Source organism: Daphnia magna, linkage group LG2 (genome assembly GCF_020631705.1).
Source record: "Daphnia magna isolate NIES linkage group LG2, ASM2063170v1.1, whole genome shotgun sequence".
NCBI lineage: Eukaryota > Metazoa > Arthropoda > Branchiopoda > Diplostraca > Daphniidae > Daphnia > Daphnia magna.
This window is the reverse complement of record NC_059183.1, coordinates 4,470,949-4,488,550: the sequence shown is the minus strand read 5'-3', so window position 1 is coordinate 4,488,550 and position 17,602 is coordinate 4,470,949. Positions and strand designations below refer to the sequence as shown.

Here is a 17,602-nt window from a genome sequence, read left to right as displayed (position 1 = left end):
TTTTTGATTTTGTTCCCGAATTTTAAAGCTCGTCTGAGATTAAATGTCGAAAAAAAAACTAAAGAGGAAGACGAACTGACAGTCAATAAAAGAAGGAAGTAAAATGGAAAAGAATTTCAAATCGGAAATGATGGCCTCTCTCATCAACAAGAATTTAAATATTTAAAAAAAAAAGGAGAACTCCGCTTACCAGCACAAATGCGTTCACACAACAAGTTTCTCTACGTCTGACGAAGTTGTACGTGAATTGTTGACAAGTGGGGGGAGGGAAGAAGATGGAAATAAAAATTTCCCTTTTATTCTTCTTCTTCTTCTTCTTCTTCACGCGTGATGGATCGATGGTCCGACAAGAGCCGCACACAAAGAGTGAATTCAAGTAGTGTCTCTTTTCTTCTTCTTCTTCTTTTAACAAATCACGATCCGGCAGATGGCGACTGTTGTTTCTTCACATCACAAAACAACCAGAGTGGGAGCACAAAAAAAACAAAACAATTTTCTTTCAATGACAATCCAAAGTGATGAAAAGGGGAGGGAGTGAAACCTGTGGATGTGTGATGTGTTTACTAAATAGGACCCCTCTCTCCTCTCTAGCGGGACAGCCAATCCAAATTGGTTGGCAAACTATTTAAACGAAATGAGTTCCTTCTTCTTTTTCCGATGGTATTTGCCTTGTCGTTTGTTTCTTTTCGTGTGTGTTCAAACGTCGACAAGAGGCCATACGAGTTGCGAGAGCGGAAGAGGGGGGGGGGGCAAAATGAACCAAACGAATGCGCGGCGATTGGTGGCGCTGTGGTGATGATAAATAATCGACCAACCCAACCCAACCCAACAACGAAAAAATATAAAAATAATTTCAAAAAGAAAATAAGGCCAGCGAGTAGAGGCTTCTTTCTTTTCCTTTTTGCGTTGTTCTTTTGTTTTCAGCAGACAGCGTAGAGCTAAAACAGAAATAATGTCCTGTTATTGGCCACCTCGAAACATCAACTTGGCAGCGCAAAACAAAACAAACTGGCGCAGCGCACAGCCAAGCCAAAAAAACAAAAAAAAAAGCCAAACAAAAATGGGGGTGCGGCGATGATTTTCTCGTTTCTTCTTTTCACGAAAAAAACACGAAAACCACCCGAAAAATTCGAAATCAAAATGTCGTTCGAATTTTAAAGGTGTGTTGTTGTTCCGCTTGTGTTCCCTCTCTCTTGAAAGCGACAATACGTTGGCGTGTTCTCCTTCTTCTTCTTCTTCTTCAAAACACAGCACACAGCACAGCACATACACGCACAAAAAATACAAATGCCAGAAAAAACACTGGGCGCAGCCACAAAAGTTCACTTCTTTTTCTTTTCTTTTTTTTTCCTTCCAAAAAAACTAGGAAGAAAGGAGACAGAGAGGGAGAAACAGGAGAGACAAGAGAGACAGAGAGAGAGAGAGACAGGAGAGAGAGGACTGGACGGCGGCTCAGTCCCGGCACGACTAAAGTCCCTTCTTTCTCAACATGCACACACAGTATGCTTGCGTGTCTGTGTGTGTGTGTGTGTGTAGCTTCCCTTCCCCCTCTCTCTCTCTTTTTTAACTCCCTATCCTAAAAACACATCAGAGTCGAAACGGACGTCGAACGAAGGAGGAGGAGAAGCGGACGGGAAACGGCGGCGAAAAAAAAAAAAGGGGGGGGGAGAATAAGAGGAGAAACCCCCGAAAAGAAAATAATAAATAAAAAAAAAAAAAAAAAAAAAAACGGGAATTTCTTTTCTGGCGGAGGTTAGAGAACGAGCAGACAGAAAAAGAAAAAGGGGGCGGAGTTTGATATGAAAAAAAAAATAAATAATAATAAATACATAAATTCACGCCACTTTGAATTGGGCTTGACGCGCACAATCGTCGTCCGCTCTCGCCGTGCAACAACAAAAATCGAAAAAAAAAAAAAAAAAGAATAAAAATAAAAATCAGGAAAGAATGGAATAAGGAAAAAATATATATATACACACATATATAAAAATATTTTATTATTTTATGTATGTACTGTATATAATGTATCCACATTGGAGAGTAGCAATGCGGTGATGCGGCGCAGGCGCCGCGCTTCTTTTCATATTTTCCCTTTCGGCTCTGATCGACGTCTGACCGGTTCCTACTCGTTCCTACCCCAATCTGACCGTCTTCTTGATTTTAAAACCCTTGCCTGTTGTGTCCGCCCTTTTCCTTTTTGTGTGCATCCAAATGTCGATTACATTTTTTTAAAAATCAAATTCGTTTATTTCCAATGCCGCAAAAGAAAATTTAAACAAAACAACAAAAAAACACATTTGACCAATAAAAAATATTGAATCCATCATTTTCTTTTATCAATTTCTCTTGAATTCAACGCCATAAATTACCAAAGAGAAAGAAATAAATAAAATCCTTTCAACGGGCGATACTACACCGCCGCAAGGCACACACCTCACGTCCCCCATCTATTTAACTGTACGACTATAGTTGATTATTTGTTGTACACATTAGTGCATTATTATTCAATTTTACTTTATCAGAAAGGAAAAAAAAAAATCCCTTTTATGTGTGTGTGTGTGTGTGTCACTTGCGTCACAATAAATCAGTCGGAAAAAAAAAAAAAAGATAGCGAGGGCAAAATGGAAGCGACACACAGAAACGACTGACCCTCCACCGCCACCCTCCTCCTCCTCCTCTTTGGCATTTCACCTTATACGGCCCGTCATTTTCTTTCTCCTTTGCGTGCGTGTCTGTGTGTACGTCTGTTCTGTCTGTCTGTTTGTCTTCTATATACTCCTCTATTTAATAGCGGACACAACGCACACACACGGAAAGAAAGAATCTGCATTGTGAGAGCGAAAAAAACAAAACAAAACAAAACAAAAAGTCGTACATGTAAATTCACTTGCCAATAATAACAAGCCGCTGTGGCTGCACCCCCCTCAAGTCCGTACGATAACATCATCTACCGACAAGGGAGAAAAACTTAAAAAAAAATAAAATAGACGAAATGTGTTGGTACTGCAGGGCGTTCGATTATACACCCCGATTCGATCTGACAATGTCTGATCTGAGTTCCAGCCAAAGAAAACGTTTTCCATTTTCAAATTTCGCGGTTATCAACAATAGACAAAAAAAAAAGGGGGAGGGGCTTTTAACAAGCGACGTCTTCTCTTGTTTAATCGTTTCTTTTCAAGAGTAAATTTCAACCGCGATGTTCCACGAAGACGTGATACGTGTTCCAGTAACGCATCACTTTGACGTAAAAAATCAATTAAATTTAATAAAACCCCTCAACAATTGATTTCTTTCATTTGTTTTTTTGCGATCTGTGTAGCGTGTCGTCTGGCTATATCAACAGCGCCGCCAGACGGCCTGATTATCGCATTCGAATTCATCCAACTCTCTCTCTCTCTCGTTTTCACCTCCCCCCTTTTGCCTCTCTGAAAACAAACGAACAAAAACAAAAAAAATCGAATAAAAACCTATTAGAGTTTATAGCACAGCGACAGACCGAGTTGGAATACAAAACAACGTTAACCTCTTCCACTGCTGTTACGATTCAGTTGTTGTTGCACACGCAAGGAGTGGGGGGTTGGTTCTCCCCTACCCACTCCACCCATTTTCCACTTTGGCTCTCGATCGGAACGTGGCGACGGCCACGCACACGGTCCCCCCCCGTCTGGCCGTTGTACACACACACAAATCGGCGGGGAAAACGGACGGTCCAATGTGAAAAGTATTGAATGCAAGGCACGCGTCACAAAGTTCGCAGAGCTGGGCCGAAATAAAAAGAAAAGAAGGTCGCCGCCGTTCCGTCTGGTGTAGGGGCTACCATTCCCGCCTCCTCTTTTTCGGTTGCATGAATATTGAAACGACAAGTGACACGCACAAGTCTCTTTTATTTCATTGCCTTCCAAAGTAAAAAAAACAAGCGCGCGTCTCTTTCTTCTTCTGTCCTCGTCATTAAAAAAACAAAACGTGTCGTCATAAAACTCTGGAACACACACGACAATTTTTTTCGGGACGAGGCTCTTTTTCCGGTCATCCGGTTGGTGTGTCTCTGTCTTCTTCTACGCACGTTTGTTTCCCAACGACTGTGTTACATTGACGATGTAACTAACATCAAACAGCCAAAAAAAAAAAAAAAAAAACAAAACAGTAGGGGAAAATGTTCCAGCTGTTCTCTTTTTTATTACACTCTTTGATGCATTAAAAAAATTCGTCACTTCGTCGACAACGTTGCCACACACACACAAATTCGCAACGATATAAAGGAAAAAAAATAATAAAATAAAATAAAGACGGGCCCGGAGAAGCCATCAAAAATATGATTAACAATTGATCCCCCCCTACCCCACGAGCTCTAAATTCTACGATGCGAAAAAAATTAATAAATTGCGTAATCAACAAAGAGCAACGACAATAACGTCGTCACTGGAACAAAAAAAAAAAAAAACACGAGACGATGTTCAAACAATTTTATGTTGCTGGAACGCGCCGTATTTTTTTTTTTGTTTCATTTTTTATCATTGCCCCCGCCGTGTTATGTAGCGCCGACTACTGGTGGGTCCGAGTTTAATTGGGCGGAAAGGAGAGAGCCAATGGGGTGGGGTTGGGCGAGAAGAGCTGCACGTATAGTTAAGTTAGACACAGAAATCGATCCGTTTTCTCTACATGATGGAGTTTCAGCTGGCCTGGCTGCAAGTTGGTTGATATACGACCGATTAAAGCGCCCGGGCTTCCATTTATAGTCGGGATAGACTCTCCTGCTTATTGCTTATAGCACCACCCCTCACCCCACCACCTTCGATGTTCGCTTGCCATCCGAGTGGTTGACGGGAGGGGGTGTTCGGGACACGACACACACACACACACACACAAAAAGGAAACAAAATTACTCGTTTTCGCGTGACCATATCATCCAATTCAAGTTGAAAACAAAGCGACTGACCATAACAAAAACAAAAGGAAAAAAAAAAAATATATACGGCACACCGTGTTTGGCGTAGGACCCCCCCAACTTTTTATTGATCCCTCCCCCCACTCACGGCGGGTTAAGATGATGATCATTACGTCATTGTAATAGTCAAGAAATAAAATGCGCAAGAACCGAGTGAGCATTTTCAAATGAATCGGCTCTACATTTGAAATTGAATTTGATTACCATTTAAAAAAAACAATGGCAACATCCCTAACGTTAGTCAAATTGATTTAACCTTTTACATTTTTTTTTTTTTTTTCTTTTGCCAAACTTGGGGTTAGCAAACAGCGAGATTGCAGTAGGAGGAGCAACCACGGGTTGACGTGGTTGCGTATGACTCACCAGCAAAACTAGACGGTAAAAGAGGAGAGTAGTTGGCAAACATGGCCGCCGCCACTCGTTGTAGCAGCAGCTGTTTCATATCCCAGACGGTAAGGGTAAAAAAAAAAAATTTATTACCATTACATCAAATCCCAAAAGAAATTAAAGACCCCGCCCCACATCCCCATTCATTCGCACCGATGTCTTTTGTTTTATTATTTATAAAATTTTTCTTAAAATCTTCCTCTCATTTCTCATTTACCGAATGGCAAACGATCCGTCGATCGGTGATACTTTTTTTTTAAAACTTCGTGTTCTAATTTCCATATTTAAAAAAAAATTAAAACGAGTTTTCTTTTCTTCATTGTGGCACACCGCAACATCCGTTTACCACTCACCCCCACCTCCCCAACATTTTTTGTTTCTCTCTTTCGTTTGTGCGTTTTATATTTGTCTTTCGACTTAACCCCTTGAAAAACATTCAACTCCCGATTTTTATTTATTTTTTTGCTGCGTCGCAAAAGGAAAAAACCTGAAAAATTTATTTTATTTTATTTTTTTCTATTCGGATCTTTGTTGGAAAAAAAACAAAAACGCAACGGCCGATGAATAATTCATTGAATGGTTCACAAAAATACAAAAAAAATAAATAAATATCAGACTGGGTTGCCCTGGGTAATGTCCGTCGATCCGAAACAACGGGGCTCCCCACGCACAAAAACGAAAACAACAACAAAAAAAAAACAGAAGACAAACGATAACAAAAGACTTTGAAAGAAAAAAAGAAAATGCGAAAATAATCCCGAAACAAGACAAGCATGAAAAATCCTCGCAAACTAATGGCCCGTTCACGAACGAGAGACGCTTCTATAGGGAAGGGGGGGGGGGTGTGTGTGTGTGTGTGAACGGACAGGACAGAAAACGTGCCACACATACCTGCTGCGTTTTTTTTTTTTTTTTTGCTCATCAGCTTTTTTATTTAAGCAGAAAACAAGTTCTTCCTCTTTGTGTAACAAACATTTAAAAATCACATCTTTGGCGTCCCATTTTTTTTTTTTTAAGATTTAACTGGTCACTTAATCATTTTTTTATTTTATTTTTTTAAAGAATTCATTGACTTTGCGTTCGGAATAATTAAAAAAAAGGTGGGAGGGAATTCCGGAGAAATCACGGCCTGGATCGAATTAAAAGAAAAAAAAAAATGCGGCGGAATGGCAACAATGCCTCGAACAATCTAAAACAAAAAAAAAAAACGGCAAACCTACACACGCGAGCACGAAAGACATCACTAAGCGCGACGACGAAACATTCCAGGGATGGCCGACGTACGAAGCGGAAACAAGAAGAAGAAGAAGAAGAAGAAGCAAAAGAAGAGTCTCGCAATGTCAGCTGATTGATCCATCAATCCTTCTTCATTAAGTCCGCAACACCCATCGCCATCCACCTTTTCAAATGCGCCCGCCCCATCGTTCCAAATGAGTTTTTGGTCGTCGTCGTCGTCTCGATCGATACTTTTATACGCACACGACATTACATGGGTCGATCTTTGGCATTTTCCCGTTCCTACACTGAGGGGGACGGGAAGCGGGTCAACGATGTCGCCTTATTAGATATTTGTTTTGTTTTCTTCTAGTTTTTTGTTGTTCGGTTCCACGGGGTTTCTCCGACAGTGAAAAGAGCAACACACAAAAAATATGAAATGGAAAATTAAAAGTTTTAAAAGGAAAAAAAAAAGGGGGCAATCTGTTCCAGCTGCTGGACTGTTCCTTTTTTTTTTTTTTTTAATAATTCCGCATAGGAAGCGAAGCCAATAGAAAACTCCCGCGGGTACCTCAGAAAAAAAAGAGGGGCGCACGCATTTTTAAAGCCGCGCGAAACAAAAGGAAAAATGAAGCCTTTTCTATGTAGACACATGTGAAAGAGAAAAATAGGGGAAGCTCTATCACACCCCACGTTGGACTCTTGGCCGGCCCTTTCCTACACCCTCCATGTTTTTTTGTTTCTAGTCTTGATAAGGTCGTGGACACGGCTAAAGTTACCTGTGTGGTGTATATATAAATAGACACACACACACAGGTTCTTATATTAGAACATGAATATTGATTCTCTTAAATAAAGAAAATAAAATAAAAACAAAAGAGAACTGCATAAATAAATATGCACAAGGCGAAACGTTCAAAAGGGCACAAACAAACAATCAAAAACGCATATAGCCTTTTCATATAATTTTTTTCCCCTTTATCGCGCATCTTCGACACACTCAGTCAACAATAAATAAAAAAACAATTAATGACCTCCTCTTCTTCTTCGCCGATAAGCAATAATGAAGCTATATCGATGATGATGTTGCTTGATGTGCGGGAACTGGCGAGCAGGATAATGAGAAATGAATTCCCCCCTCTCTTCCAGAACTTTGTTTTTGTCTGCTAACCATCAATTGTTTTCCCCCACACTTTTCTTGTTGTTTTTGTTGTTTTCACTTGATATACTAAGAGGATTTCTATTCATTTTTCTTTTCTTTTTTTTGCACAATGTTATGGCGAAATCGAGCACGGATGAAAGCTGTTGGCTTCCATCCAAAGAGGAGAGGGGCATCCGGCCACGGCACCCTCTTTATTTTATTCCTGATTCTTCTTCTTAATTCCGCACTTTGAAATATTCTCAAAGATGAGCGCAATCGATCCCTGGTTCCTTTGCTACGTTTGTCAAGTGCGTGTCAAGCAGAGCTAAATGCACAACGCGAATGCAAAACAATCGAGAGGGACGCGCGCCGTAGAATAGGCGGATCAGCGTCCAACGTGAAAACAAGGAAAGGAGGAATGTCCCGAGGAGAGGCACCACTCCAATCCTTGGGTGGAGTCAGCTAAAAGAGAAGATTAGCGCATCCCATCCGGATGTCGACGACTGCAAACAATTTTGGGGGGGGGGGGGCATGTTATACCTTTTTTCCCTTAAATTGAGTTTGTTGGTATGGCCCTTTCGGCAACAAAAGACGTCCATCAAACGACAGTCGGTTCGACCTTTCTCGTTTCAGATTTTTGAAAAGAACAAAAAAAAAGTCCAATTTTTGAAGTTGGACGCGAGAGACACGACAAACTATTTGAAACTATTTTTCAATTAGACCACAGACAGCGACCAAAAGAACAACAACAAGAAACAAGTGGGGGGGGGACCAAACGACGACAGATTGCAAGTCGAACGGACGGTGCCCGTCTTTCTGTTCCACACCCAAAAGGAAACCCAACCCCCAAACTTCGCGTCTACTACCCTCATCAAAAGATAAATAAATAACAGCTAATGGGTTTTTTTTTTTTTTGTTCCTTCCTCTTCACTTCTTCGGCTGAAACCGAAATAAGAAAAAACTAAAAGATGATTAGAGTTCCACGCGAACGTTATCGCCACCATCTTTTTTTTTTTATTATTATTTTTTCAAAATAATTTATTTCTCTACTGTTGTGTATCGGCCAGTTTTGATCTCTGATCTTTTCAAACTTTAACCCCTTCGTCCTTTGATTGATTTCCATCGCTCTCCATAAAGGGTTTTCGTTAATTTCATTTTATTATTATTTATTTATTTATTTTTTAAAAATATAAATATCCAAACACGCAGACAGGCTCTATGAAATCGTTTCTACTTGGCACTCTGGCTACGATGAATGGGTGTGTCCCTCTTCTCTGCGTGAGTGGGTGTATGTGTGCAACCGGTCTGATAAAAAAAAAAAAAAGAAAAAAAGGGAGGAATCCTCAAACCACCAAACGACACCCAAAAAGAAGGACCTACACACACAACAAGGCGGGGACTTCTTCTTTTTTTTCACGCTAACCGGAGGGGCTCCTCTTTGCCTGTAAGTGAAGGTCTTTCTTTTTTTTTGTCGGGGTCTCTCTCTCTCCATCACCGTGATCTCATCTCCAGATGCCTTTACAATGATGTCACTCTGTGCTCGACGGAGCGTGTGTGTGTGTGTGTAAGCGCAGCAGCAGAAGAACAAGCCAAGGGCCAAAATAAGAGGAAGAAAAATCAATTTCATTTCGTCCCATTGAAATAGACGAGAGGAGTTCACCAGTCGCAAGAAAACAATTTTTTTTTCCTGTACGTTTCAATGTCTCGTCAATCGACACACACGAAGAAGAAAAAAAACAATCACTTGACTTGATTTCCACCGTGTTTTTCTTTGTTACCGCAAACACGACGTTATCAATCGCGAGACAAGACACGAAAGGTTTTCAAACGCAACTTTCGATTGCCTTTTATTTCTGATGAAATTGAATTTGAAACCAAAGAAGAAGGGACGATCGATTATCATTCAACTGCCCCCCCAAAAAGATCCTTTTTATCTGATGAAATTAGACAAGCGGAGGGGGGGCCAACTGTCGTCTACACCAAACAAGAGAAAGCAAAATAAAAGAGTCAGTCCAAATAAACGGCAAGAAACATGGGACTGTTATTTGGAGGCGAGTGCTGCATCTTCTCGCTCCATGACAATCTTTTGGAGAGAGAGAGAAAGAGAGAGGGAAGAGAACGGGAGCCACGGTACACTATTAGATTGGGGGCGCTGAAACAAGACACTCGTTTCGTGACACGAGCCAGACAACACAAACAAAAAACAAGAAAGAGCAAAACAGAAAAAAAAAATAAAAAATAAAAAGAGAGGGGGAGATATTTACACGAAGGAGAGAGACGGGCAAAAGAGAACCGGAGCTGTTGCAAAAGCTCTTTTTTTCTTTCTTTTCTTTTTTGTGTGTGTGTTGCCCAGCTCGGTGGATTGTTCACAGTAACGTACACGCAGTTTGACAGTGTACGGTATTGTACATAAGATCTGTCTCTCTTCCTATACTTTCGTCTGCCATCCGTTTCTTTTCACGGAGCGTGCGAAACGCAACACTCGTTACATCAAACATTCTCACATGTTTCTCTCCTTCTTCCTTCACTCCAAATGTTGTGTAGACACACCGACCACCCGCTTCGTCCGGATTACATTTCCCCCCTTTTTTTTTTATTTCCCCGTATGCACTTCCTGTGGATATTGAGACTGTCGTCGGCACATCAGAAATGTGTGAACCAATAGAAACATTTACCCCCCCTCCCTATTTTTTTTTTTTGCATTGAAAGATCGGCAGAATGTGTTGCAACTCGGATAAACAGCTGTAGGTTGGACAGAGTAACAAGATTCGAAATCGATGCGGCGGCATCACCCCCAAATCAAATAGAAATTAAACTTTAAACAATATGCCTATTTATCACGAGCTGTTCGTACCGGAGTGCCCCTCACAAAAACAAAATACGGGGCGTTACTCTTTTGTTTTTTTTTATTAAACATTTCTTCGTGTACGATGTAAATCAAAAAGAAGAACGAAAATCGGAAACGCTATTTTTTTGGAGGGGGGGGGATTGCGGATCCATCCAATCGCAGTGGCCAATGTCATTAATCTTCCTCCTCCTTTAAATAAAATTTAAAAAATAAAATCCTTTCCTGCGCTACGGGATGTTAAGAAAAAATCAAGACGAACAGAGGCAAATAAAACAAACTTTTGCGCTGCTAGTCTCCATTTCATCTTCTTCATTTTCATTTGATATTTTTTGAAACGTTTTGACCGTCATCCATCGTCTGCCAATCCCCAAAAAGCTTTGGTGTGCAATCCCGGTTTTCGGCGGAGCGGAGGGTTCTGACAAAGGCGGAAGCAAACGGCCACAACGCAATAAAGCAAAACCAGCCATGACACTCTGTACACGTAACAGCGTCGACGAGCTTTGCAATCAAAATGGCAACAAACTTTTAGTTTTCGGTTCTGATCGTTCTATTTATAGTTTCGGTTCGCTATCGAAAATGAATGTAAAAATCATAAGAAAGTTTAAAAAAAAAAAAAAAAAGGGAAGAATCAAATATGTTCCATTTGGTTTGATTACCAAGAGTGAACCCTACAGAAAATCAATGACCTCAAAAGATATTGGAACATCTGCTAACTCAATATTTCGTGTGTCGCCAGAAATCGCAATCTTCACTTGTGTAAGAAAGAGAAAGAGAAAAAAAAAATGAGGATGGCAGCAGCTGTTTTGTACTTCCTCCTATTTTACCCCCTGATCGCAATGACAACTGGCTGTTGGGTAAAGACGCAGCGGCCCATCCCATAAAACAGCTGTTTTTTTCTTGAGACAAGTTGTCCCTTTTCAAATGAGCCGCCCTAGTTCAGAGTGTTTCTTGAATCATCATCGACAACCGAACAACAATCATCGCCAAAAGTTTCACTCGTCAAAGAAAATTTGGAATTTTGAAAAAAAGAGGTTTAGCTTACCGTCAATCATCGACATTGGCGGGGACGACGTGCTCCGGGCAACAGGTAAAAATAATAGAAATTTCCACGCCAAATCAACAACGGCAGCAGATCACGATGTAAAAAAGAGTTCCTTAAAAAAACAAAATCAAATCAAATGTTAAAAATCAAATGTCACGTTTCTTATTTTGGTATATATCGATTTTTAGAGAGATCTGGCTCACGAAAATAAGAAAAATTTCACGCTAAACAGCGGCTGTTTTGTTTTGTTTTTGGTTTTAAATCACCAGGTGGTACATAGTTATAGGTAAACTTTACTAGCAGCGGTGGTGGTAGCATTAAATTATTTTAGTACCACAACTGCTACTAGCCCCGCAGCCAAAAAAAAAAACATCTACAACGGGTTGCATTTAGATTTGAAACCGTTCGGGGTTCCACAGCCAAAGATAACAATCAACCAAACAAGAAAAAAACAAAAAACAAAAAACAAAAACAAAGGGACGGTGCGCGGACATTTCGAAAGTAGAAGAAATAAAATATCTAGATTGCGTCTTTTGTTTATTCACAGTCGATGGCACTTTGATAAAGAGGAAAAGGAACAACAACAAAAAGCCAATAGAGTACACACATACAGACACAGAGAGAGAGAGGGGGGGATCCTCCTGAACTGCGATGCCAATCGCCGAAAGAGAAAAGGGGCCACCCGGGTGACAACGGACCGATTTGTTGTAAATCAATCAACGGGGGTTTATCTACCCGGCAATGGCTTCCCTTTTCTTTTGTTTTGTTTTTTTTAAGGCTCTTCCCAGCCACCAAAAAGAATTCAAACGAGAACTCAATTTTTTCTAATGAGATTGGGGAAATAAAAAAATGATCTTTAAGCGCTCAAGGGTGAAATTTAATAATACGCAGAACCTGGCAAGGTAAAAAAAATAAAAATAAATATTTAAAAAAAAAAAAAAAAAAGAGTTAAAGAGCCAAAAGAAATAACAAAATAGTTCCAGGAATACGTCTATCTATTAAGATATAGTTAGTTGTATAAGGTTAGGTTAGAACGCGCGGCTCATTCGGCCGTGTCTGTCAACGTCGCGTTAAATACATTTTTTTTCTAAACGCCCTTTTTTTTTCTTCAAACTTTTTACTTTTCTATTATCATTTTGGAAGTTTCGTGTTGCTCTTGGAACGCGCCCCGTTTCACTTCGGCCTGCTGTCTTTCTTTTTTTCAAACCTCAGAGAGAAATAGACATTGGCGCACGAGTCCCGATTGGAAAAAAAAAAAAGTTTTGAAATCTTTATTTTTTTGTTGTTGGTCCTCCCACGTGAGTGAGGAACTCAAATCAGTAAAAAAAAAAGAAAAAAAAGGGGAGAGTCAACTTTGGCTCTTAAACTGATAAAATAAAAATAGGGACACTGGAAAAGGAAGGAACAAAATAGCCGGCCCATAAAAGTCCAGGAACCTTTTTTTTTTGATTCGATAGATAAGCTCCCCCCAAAAAAAAAAAAATTTAAATATATATATTTTTTAAAAAATATGTATGACTCACATCATACGAGAAAAAAGAGATGCCTCCTTAATTTTTATGTTTCCCCAAATCGTAATTCATAATTTGTCCTCAATCTACGAAACGCTCTGGGTTTTTCTTGGTGTTCTCGTCTTGTTAAATTAAAAATAAAAAAACAAGAAAAACACGCTATTAAAAAATAAATAAATAAATAAATAATAATAAAATAAAGAAGAAAACAAAACAAAAAACAAGAAGACTATGTAGTTTGTTATCAATTTTCCTCTGGTGATTCAACAGCTAGCCAGCCCGCTAGCTGTTGAAAATGATGATGGATCGACTGCGGAGCCACTGCCGCCACTTCATTTTCAAAAAAAAAAACAACATTGCAACACAAACTGTACGCAGTTTTTCCTTTTTTTAAAATTTAAGAAATTTTTTAGTTTTTTTTTTTTTGGGGGGGGGGGGCTCGAGCTACGAAACAACGAAACGTATTCAACATCCGCATTTCATGTAAAACTCGTTTAAAGTTCCGCTAATCACGATTTACAAGTACAAACATTTCCTACGCCAATTCAATTCGACTACCGAGACAAAAAATTTCAATTTCCTTAATGGCTGTTGCCTTTTTATTGTTTTTTTAAATTCTATTCTGTTATTTTACAACGTAAAAAGATTGTGAGGTGGATGGTCTCCGGCTAGTTAACACACACACACACACAAAAAGAGAGTAAGGAGTGGGGTAGCAATCCAGCTCGTCTCTTTGCGAATGGACCCCAGCACCGGCTGTTGAAAAGATAAGCCGACAAACATACGGTTTGGCAAGGGAATAACGCACAAGAGGAGGGGGGTAAGAAACCCCCCTCCCCCACAAATTTGTTTAAAAAATATAAATAAAAAGATAAAAGGCATAATTTTTTTTTTTGTTTCTTCTTCTAAACAATAAGAGCCAAACACAAAATCAAAACGGATCATCTTGCAAAGTCTATTATCTCTTCAAGTGTAACATTATAATTGGCCAATCTTCTTTGGCAGACGATAATGTAAAGGGTAAAAAAAGAAAAATCCGCACAACGTCCCTCCCAGCAAAAAAAAAATAAATAAATTACATGCCCCCCGTCCCCCATATACACACACACACAGACCACCAATCCCCCATCCCTCCTCTCAGCACGCAGTGGTCACGCGCTGGTTCCGGCTCGACTCTCAAATAGCCCGTGACGTCAACGCGGCTCCGAAGAGAGAGGGGGAGAGAGAGAGAGACAAAGACGACATCGATAAACAGACTTTCAAAAGAAAAAAAATAGGAAATAAAATTTGTGCGAGGATGGAGAAGAAAAAAAAAGGGGGGAGGAAGAAGCGATCGATATCGATTGATTTAAAACAAAAACAAAAAAAGATGAAAAGCAAGACAAATTAAAAACGGCAACAGCTGAGCCACGCCCAAAAAAACCCCTCAAACGTCTCTCTCTCTCTTTTGCCAGCGTCGGCTATTTGCGGTCGGTTTCACATTATCCCGCCCGTTAAAAGACATTTGACTTTGTGCCCAACTAATTGTCGAATGCACGTTCCGTCTCCCGAAACTTAACGGCTCGACATCCAACTGAGACGTCGCAACCAAAATTCATTTTTACCCTCCGTTCAAAACTTTCAAACCTTTTTTTCCCTCTCCTCTTTGCCGCCGACTCAAAGTTGGCAGTTTTCGAACAGACATGTGTGCACCGTTACTTTTGTTTCGAACTTGGTTACGAATCAAAACTTTTCTTTTTTCTTTCTGTCTTTATCGGCTTATTGCTTGGCTGGCGCACACGCAATCGGTGGGCACACACACACACACTCAAAACAATTCACTTCCTCCGCATCGGCAAAGACTTTTGTTTTGTGTTTGTTAGTTTTTTCTTGGGTGTGTCAACTCGGGAGGAAGTAGGGGCCCAGTTTTTCGTCCTTTTAACAAAATCGCAATAAACAAATAAAAAGAGGACGTGCAATTTGGCATCGACCTGATAGATTTGGCGGTTGATAACACAATCCCACTCCTCCTCCTCCTCCTCCCCCCAAAATGCAAAAAAAAAAAACTAAACATTAACGTCTTAACAGACAAAATTGAAATAATAATAATCACATTTAAAATTGTTCCGTGTCCGAATCGATTGAACAGCGCGACACAAGACGGGGGAGAGCAGAAGAAACAAGCCAGAAAACACAAACTCGTGTTAGTAGTAGTAGTGTGTCGTTGTGCAACGGAAGGCGAGGGGGTGGGGGTAGTGGGGGGAGGGTTTGGTTATGGAGAAAGGTTGGGATATATAGTCGCTCGTAAAAGAAGCAATAGCTGAGTATCGATTCAACAATGTCGTACCGTTTCTCCGTCGTTTTCCTCGACCCCAATATGGCATTAAACAACATCCAAACAACAAAGAAACAACACGGGACCGCTCTCCGTGCCAATAAGAGAGAAAGGCCGGCCCAATCGATACATGTCGAGCTATTGACAAACACATTAGTAGCCTCTTGTGAGGCAAGTGAAACACACGACATTTTGATTTTTCTTTTCTTTCTCTCTAGATGGAGCTCTTTTTTTAAAAAAAAAGGGATATAGGAGGACGATGACAAGCGAACGCTATCAAAGTCCTCACCCCCTTTTTCTTACCTGGGAAAGGCAAACGTGAAAAAAGAAAGACACAGACAACAAAGAGGGCCAATTAAGCATTCCAAATGGGTTGGAATTCCCCCTCATTTCTACACAAAGCCAATGACTCCCCCCTCTCATACAAGGATGGGGGGGGGGATAAAAGAAGATGATGATATTATGAAACTCTCGTGTAAGATAAGACACCACACAAAACAAAAATTTTGATGGATCGGTTTGTTTCTTGTGTGCTTCTCTCTTTCTTTCTTTCTTTTTTTGGAATTTAGGGGGATCGTGCGTGATGTTCCACACACTCCAGCGCAAGAATTTCACGCCCCGGAGCTTGTATATTCGGGCATCGAGACTTTGTAACATTTGAAGAGACGACCGATCAAAAGAATTTCCTTTCACAACCAACCCCCGCCCCCCCCCCTCATTTAAAAGAAAAAGGGAGCAGTGCTTGTACGCATTCATTCCAATTGTGTGTGTGTAATGTTCAGATGTTGCCTGTACACGGAGCAATCATTTCTTTCTTTCTTTTTCTTAAATACCTATACCGTACGAAAGGGAAGCGAAAGAAGCTCCTGCCATGTTCTGTTTCTCTCTCACTGCAGCAAACAAGAGAAGAAGAATTTTTAAAGTTGGCGCGTGCGGCCGAGGCTATTTCAAGATTGGTGCTCCTCCCTTTCTATTACATCCATTCAATTCTTCTTCTTTTTTCTTTCTTTTTGCTAACCCTCTTCTTTCGAAACATAAAATAAACCCACAGCTGTGTGTGTGTGTGTACGGATGTACTTTTCTGTTTTGTTTGTTTTCGGTGGGGGGGAAGAAAAAAAAGGAATGAAATGTGACGGTTCTCAAATGCGGAAAAGTCTACAATCTTCTTTATCCCCCCCCCTTTTTTTTTCTTCCACACTGACGCCATTTTGTCTTGTTCTCTTTTTTCCCTCGGCCAGATTTAAGCTGGCGTTCACAATGACATCATCACGACGAACCTCGGCGTGTGTTAACTCGATTCGCACCTTCCCCTCTCTTTCTATTCCTTTCAAAAAAATAAAATCTTATAAATATATATAAATAATACCCCTTTATTTATTTATTTATTTGTCCATTGGCTGATTTGTAATCCCCCCCTTGTTCTCACAGAAGAATCTCGATCACGATTCTCTCTCTCTCTCTTTTATTATTATTTATTAAAAAAAAAAAAAAATTATTTTCGGTTATCGTCGTGTGGGATTTTTCTTTTTCACCTTGAGTCGACCCCGGACGCGTACACTAGAGAATAGAATCTCATTAGAATCCATGACGAAGCGAGAAAAAGAAGGGAACAACAAGCGGTATATGCTATACAACAACGAAACACACACACACACACACACAGACACACAAAAAGAGAAGTAAAAGATCTCGGTAGGGGATGCAATGTCCATATTTCACTCGGCTAAAAATGTGAACGTTATTACGTGTAACGGTGCGCACACATACAGAGAGAGAAAAAGAAAGAGAAGCAACACGATTTTTCATTCCCCTCCCCTATACAACATCACTTGGTCATCCATCCATCCGCAACGGAAGGAAACAAACATCAACAATACCAGCCCTGCCCTACCGCACAATAAATTTCAGAATAAAAATAAAACCAGTGTCTGTGTCTGTGTGGAATAATCGAATAAATATTGAAATATTGCGCCATTTCTTTCTTTCAAAACAGCCGCTTTCCCCCTTACCCAAATGATTTAAAAAACTAAAACATCAAAAAGGGCAACGTAGACATTGGCATTCATATCCAACTTAAAATAAAAGGAAAGGGGAGGATGCGCATTTTTCGTAGGCCCTCCAGACAACAAACAAAAACTGCCCAACTTGACGAACGACGAATAAACTCTGTCCCGCAATCTCATGAAAAAAAAAATCAAA

The 17,602-nt window shown here is 40.1% G+C and overlaps 1 protein-coding gene and 1 long non-coding RNA gene across 10 annotated transcripts in view; both read right to left on the bottom strand.

Annotated features, from left to right (window-relative positions):
* Positions 1–17,602, bottom strand: part of LOC116915763 (box A-binding factor) — a 57,238-nt gene that overhangs the window by 29,633 nt on the left and 10,003 nt on the right. For 3 of the 9 annotated variants that reach the window (XM_045169920.1, XM_045169919.1, XM_045169918.1), the window contains exon 3: positions 11,579–11,690. In XM_045169920.1, coding sequence (XP_045025855.1) covers positions 11,579–11,594 — 16 coding nt within the window. In that variant the 5' untranslated portion in view covers positions 11,595–11,690. Of the gene's footprint in view, positions 1–190; positions 1,552–11,578; positions 11,691–17,602 lie in introns of those variants that run through there. The other 6 variants (XM_045169917.1, XM_045169916.1, XM_045169915.1 and 3 more) reach the window with 6 other exon arrangements.
* On the bottom strand, positions 5,593–11,570 carry LOC123470151. The gene is made up of 2 exons (XR_006643663.1): positions 6,553–11,570; positions 5,593–6,461 (listed from the first exon to the last, which is right to left on the bottom strand). It is a non-coding gene; the product is annotated as an uncharacterized LOC123470151 (long non-coding RNA).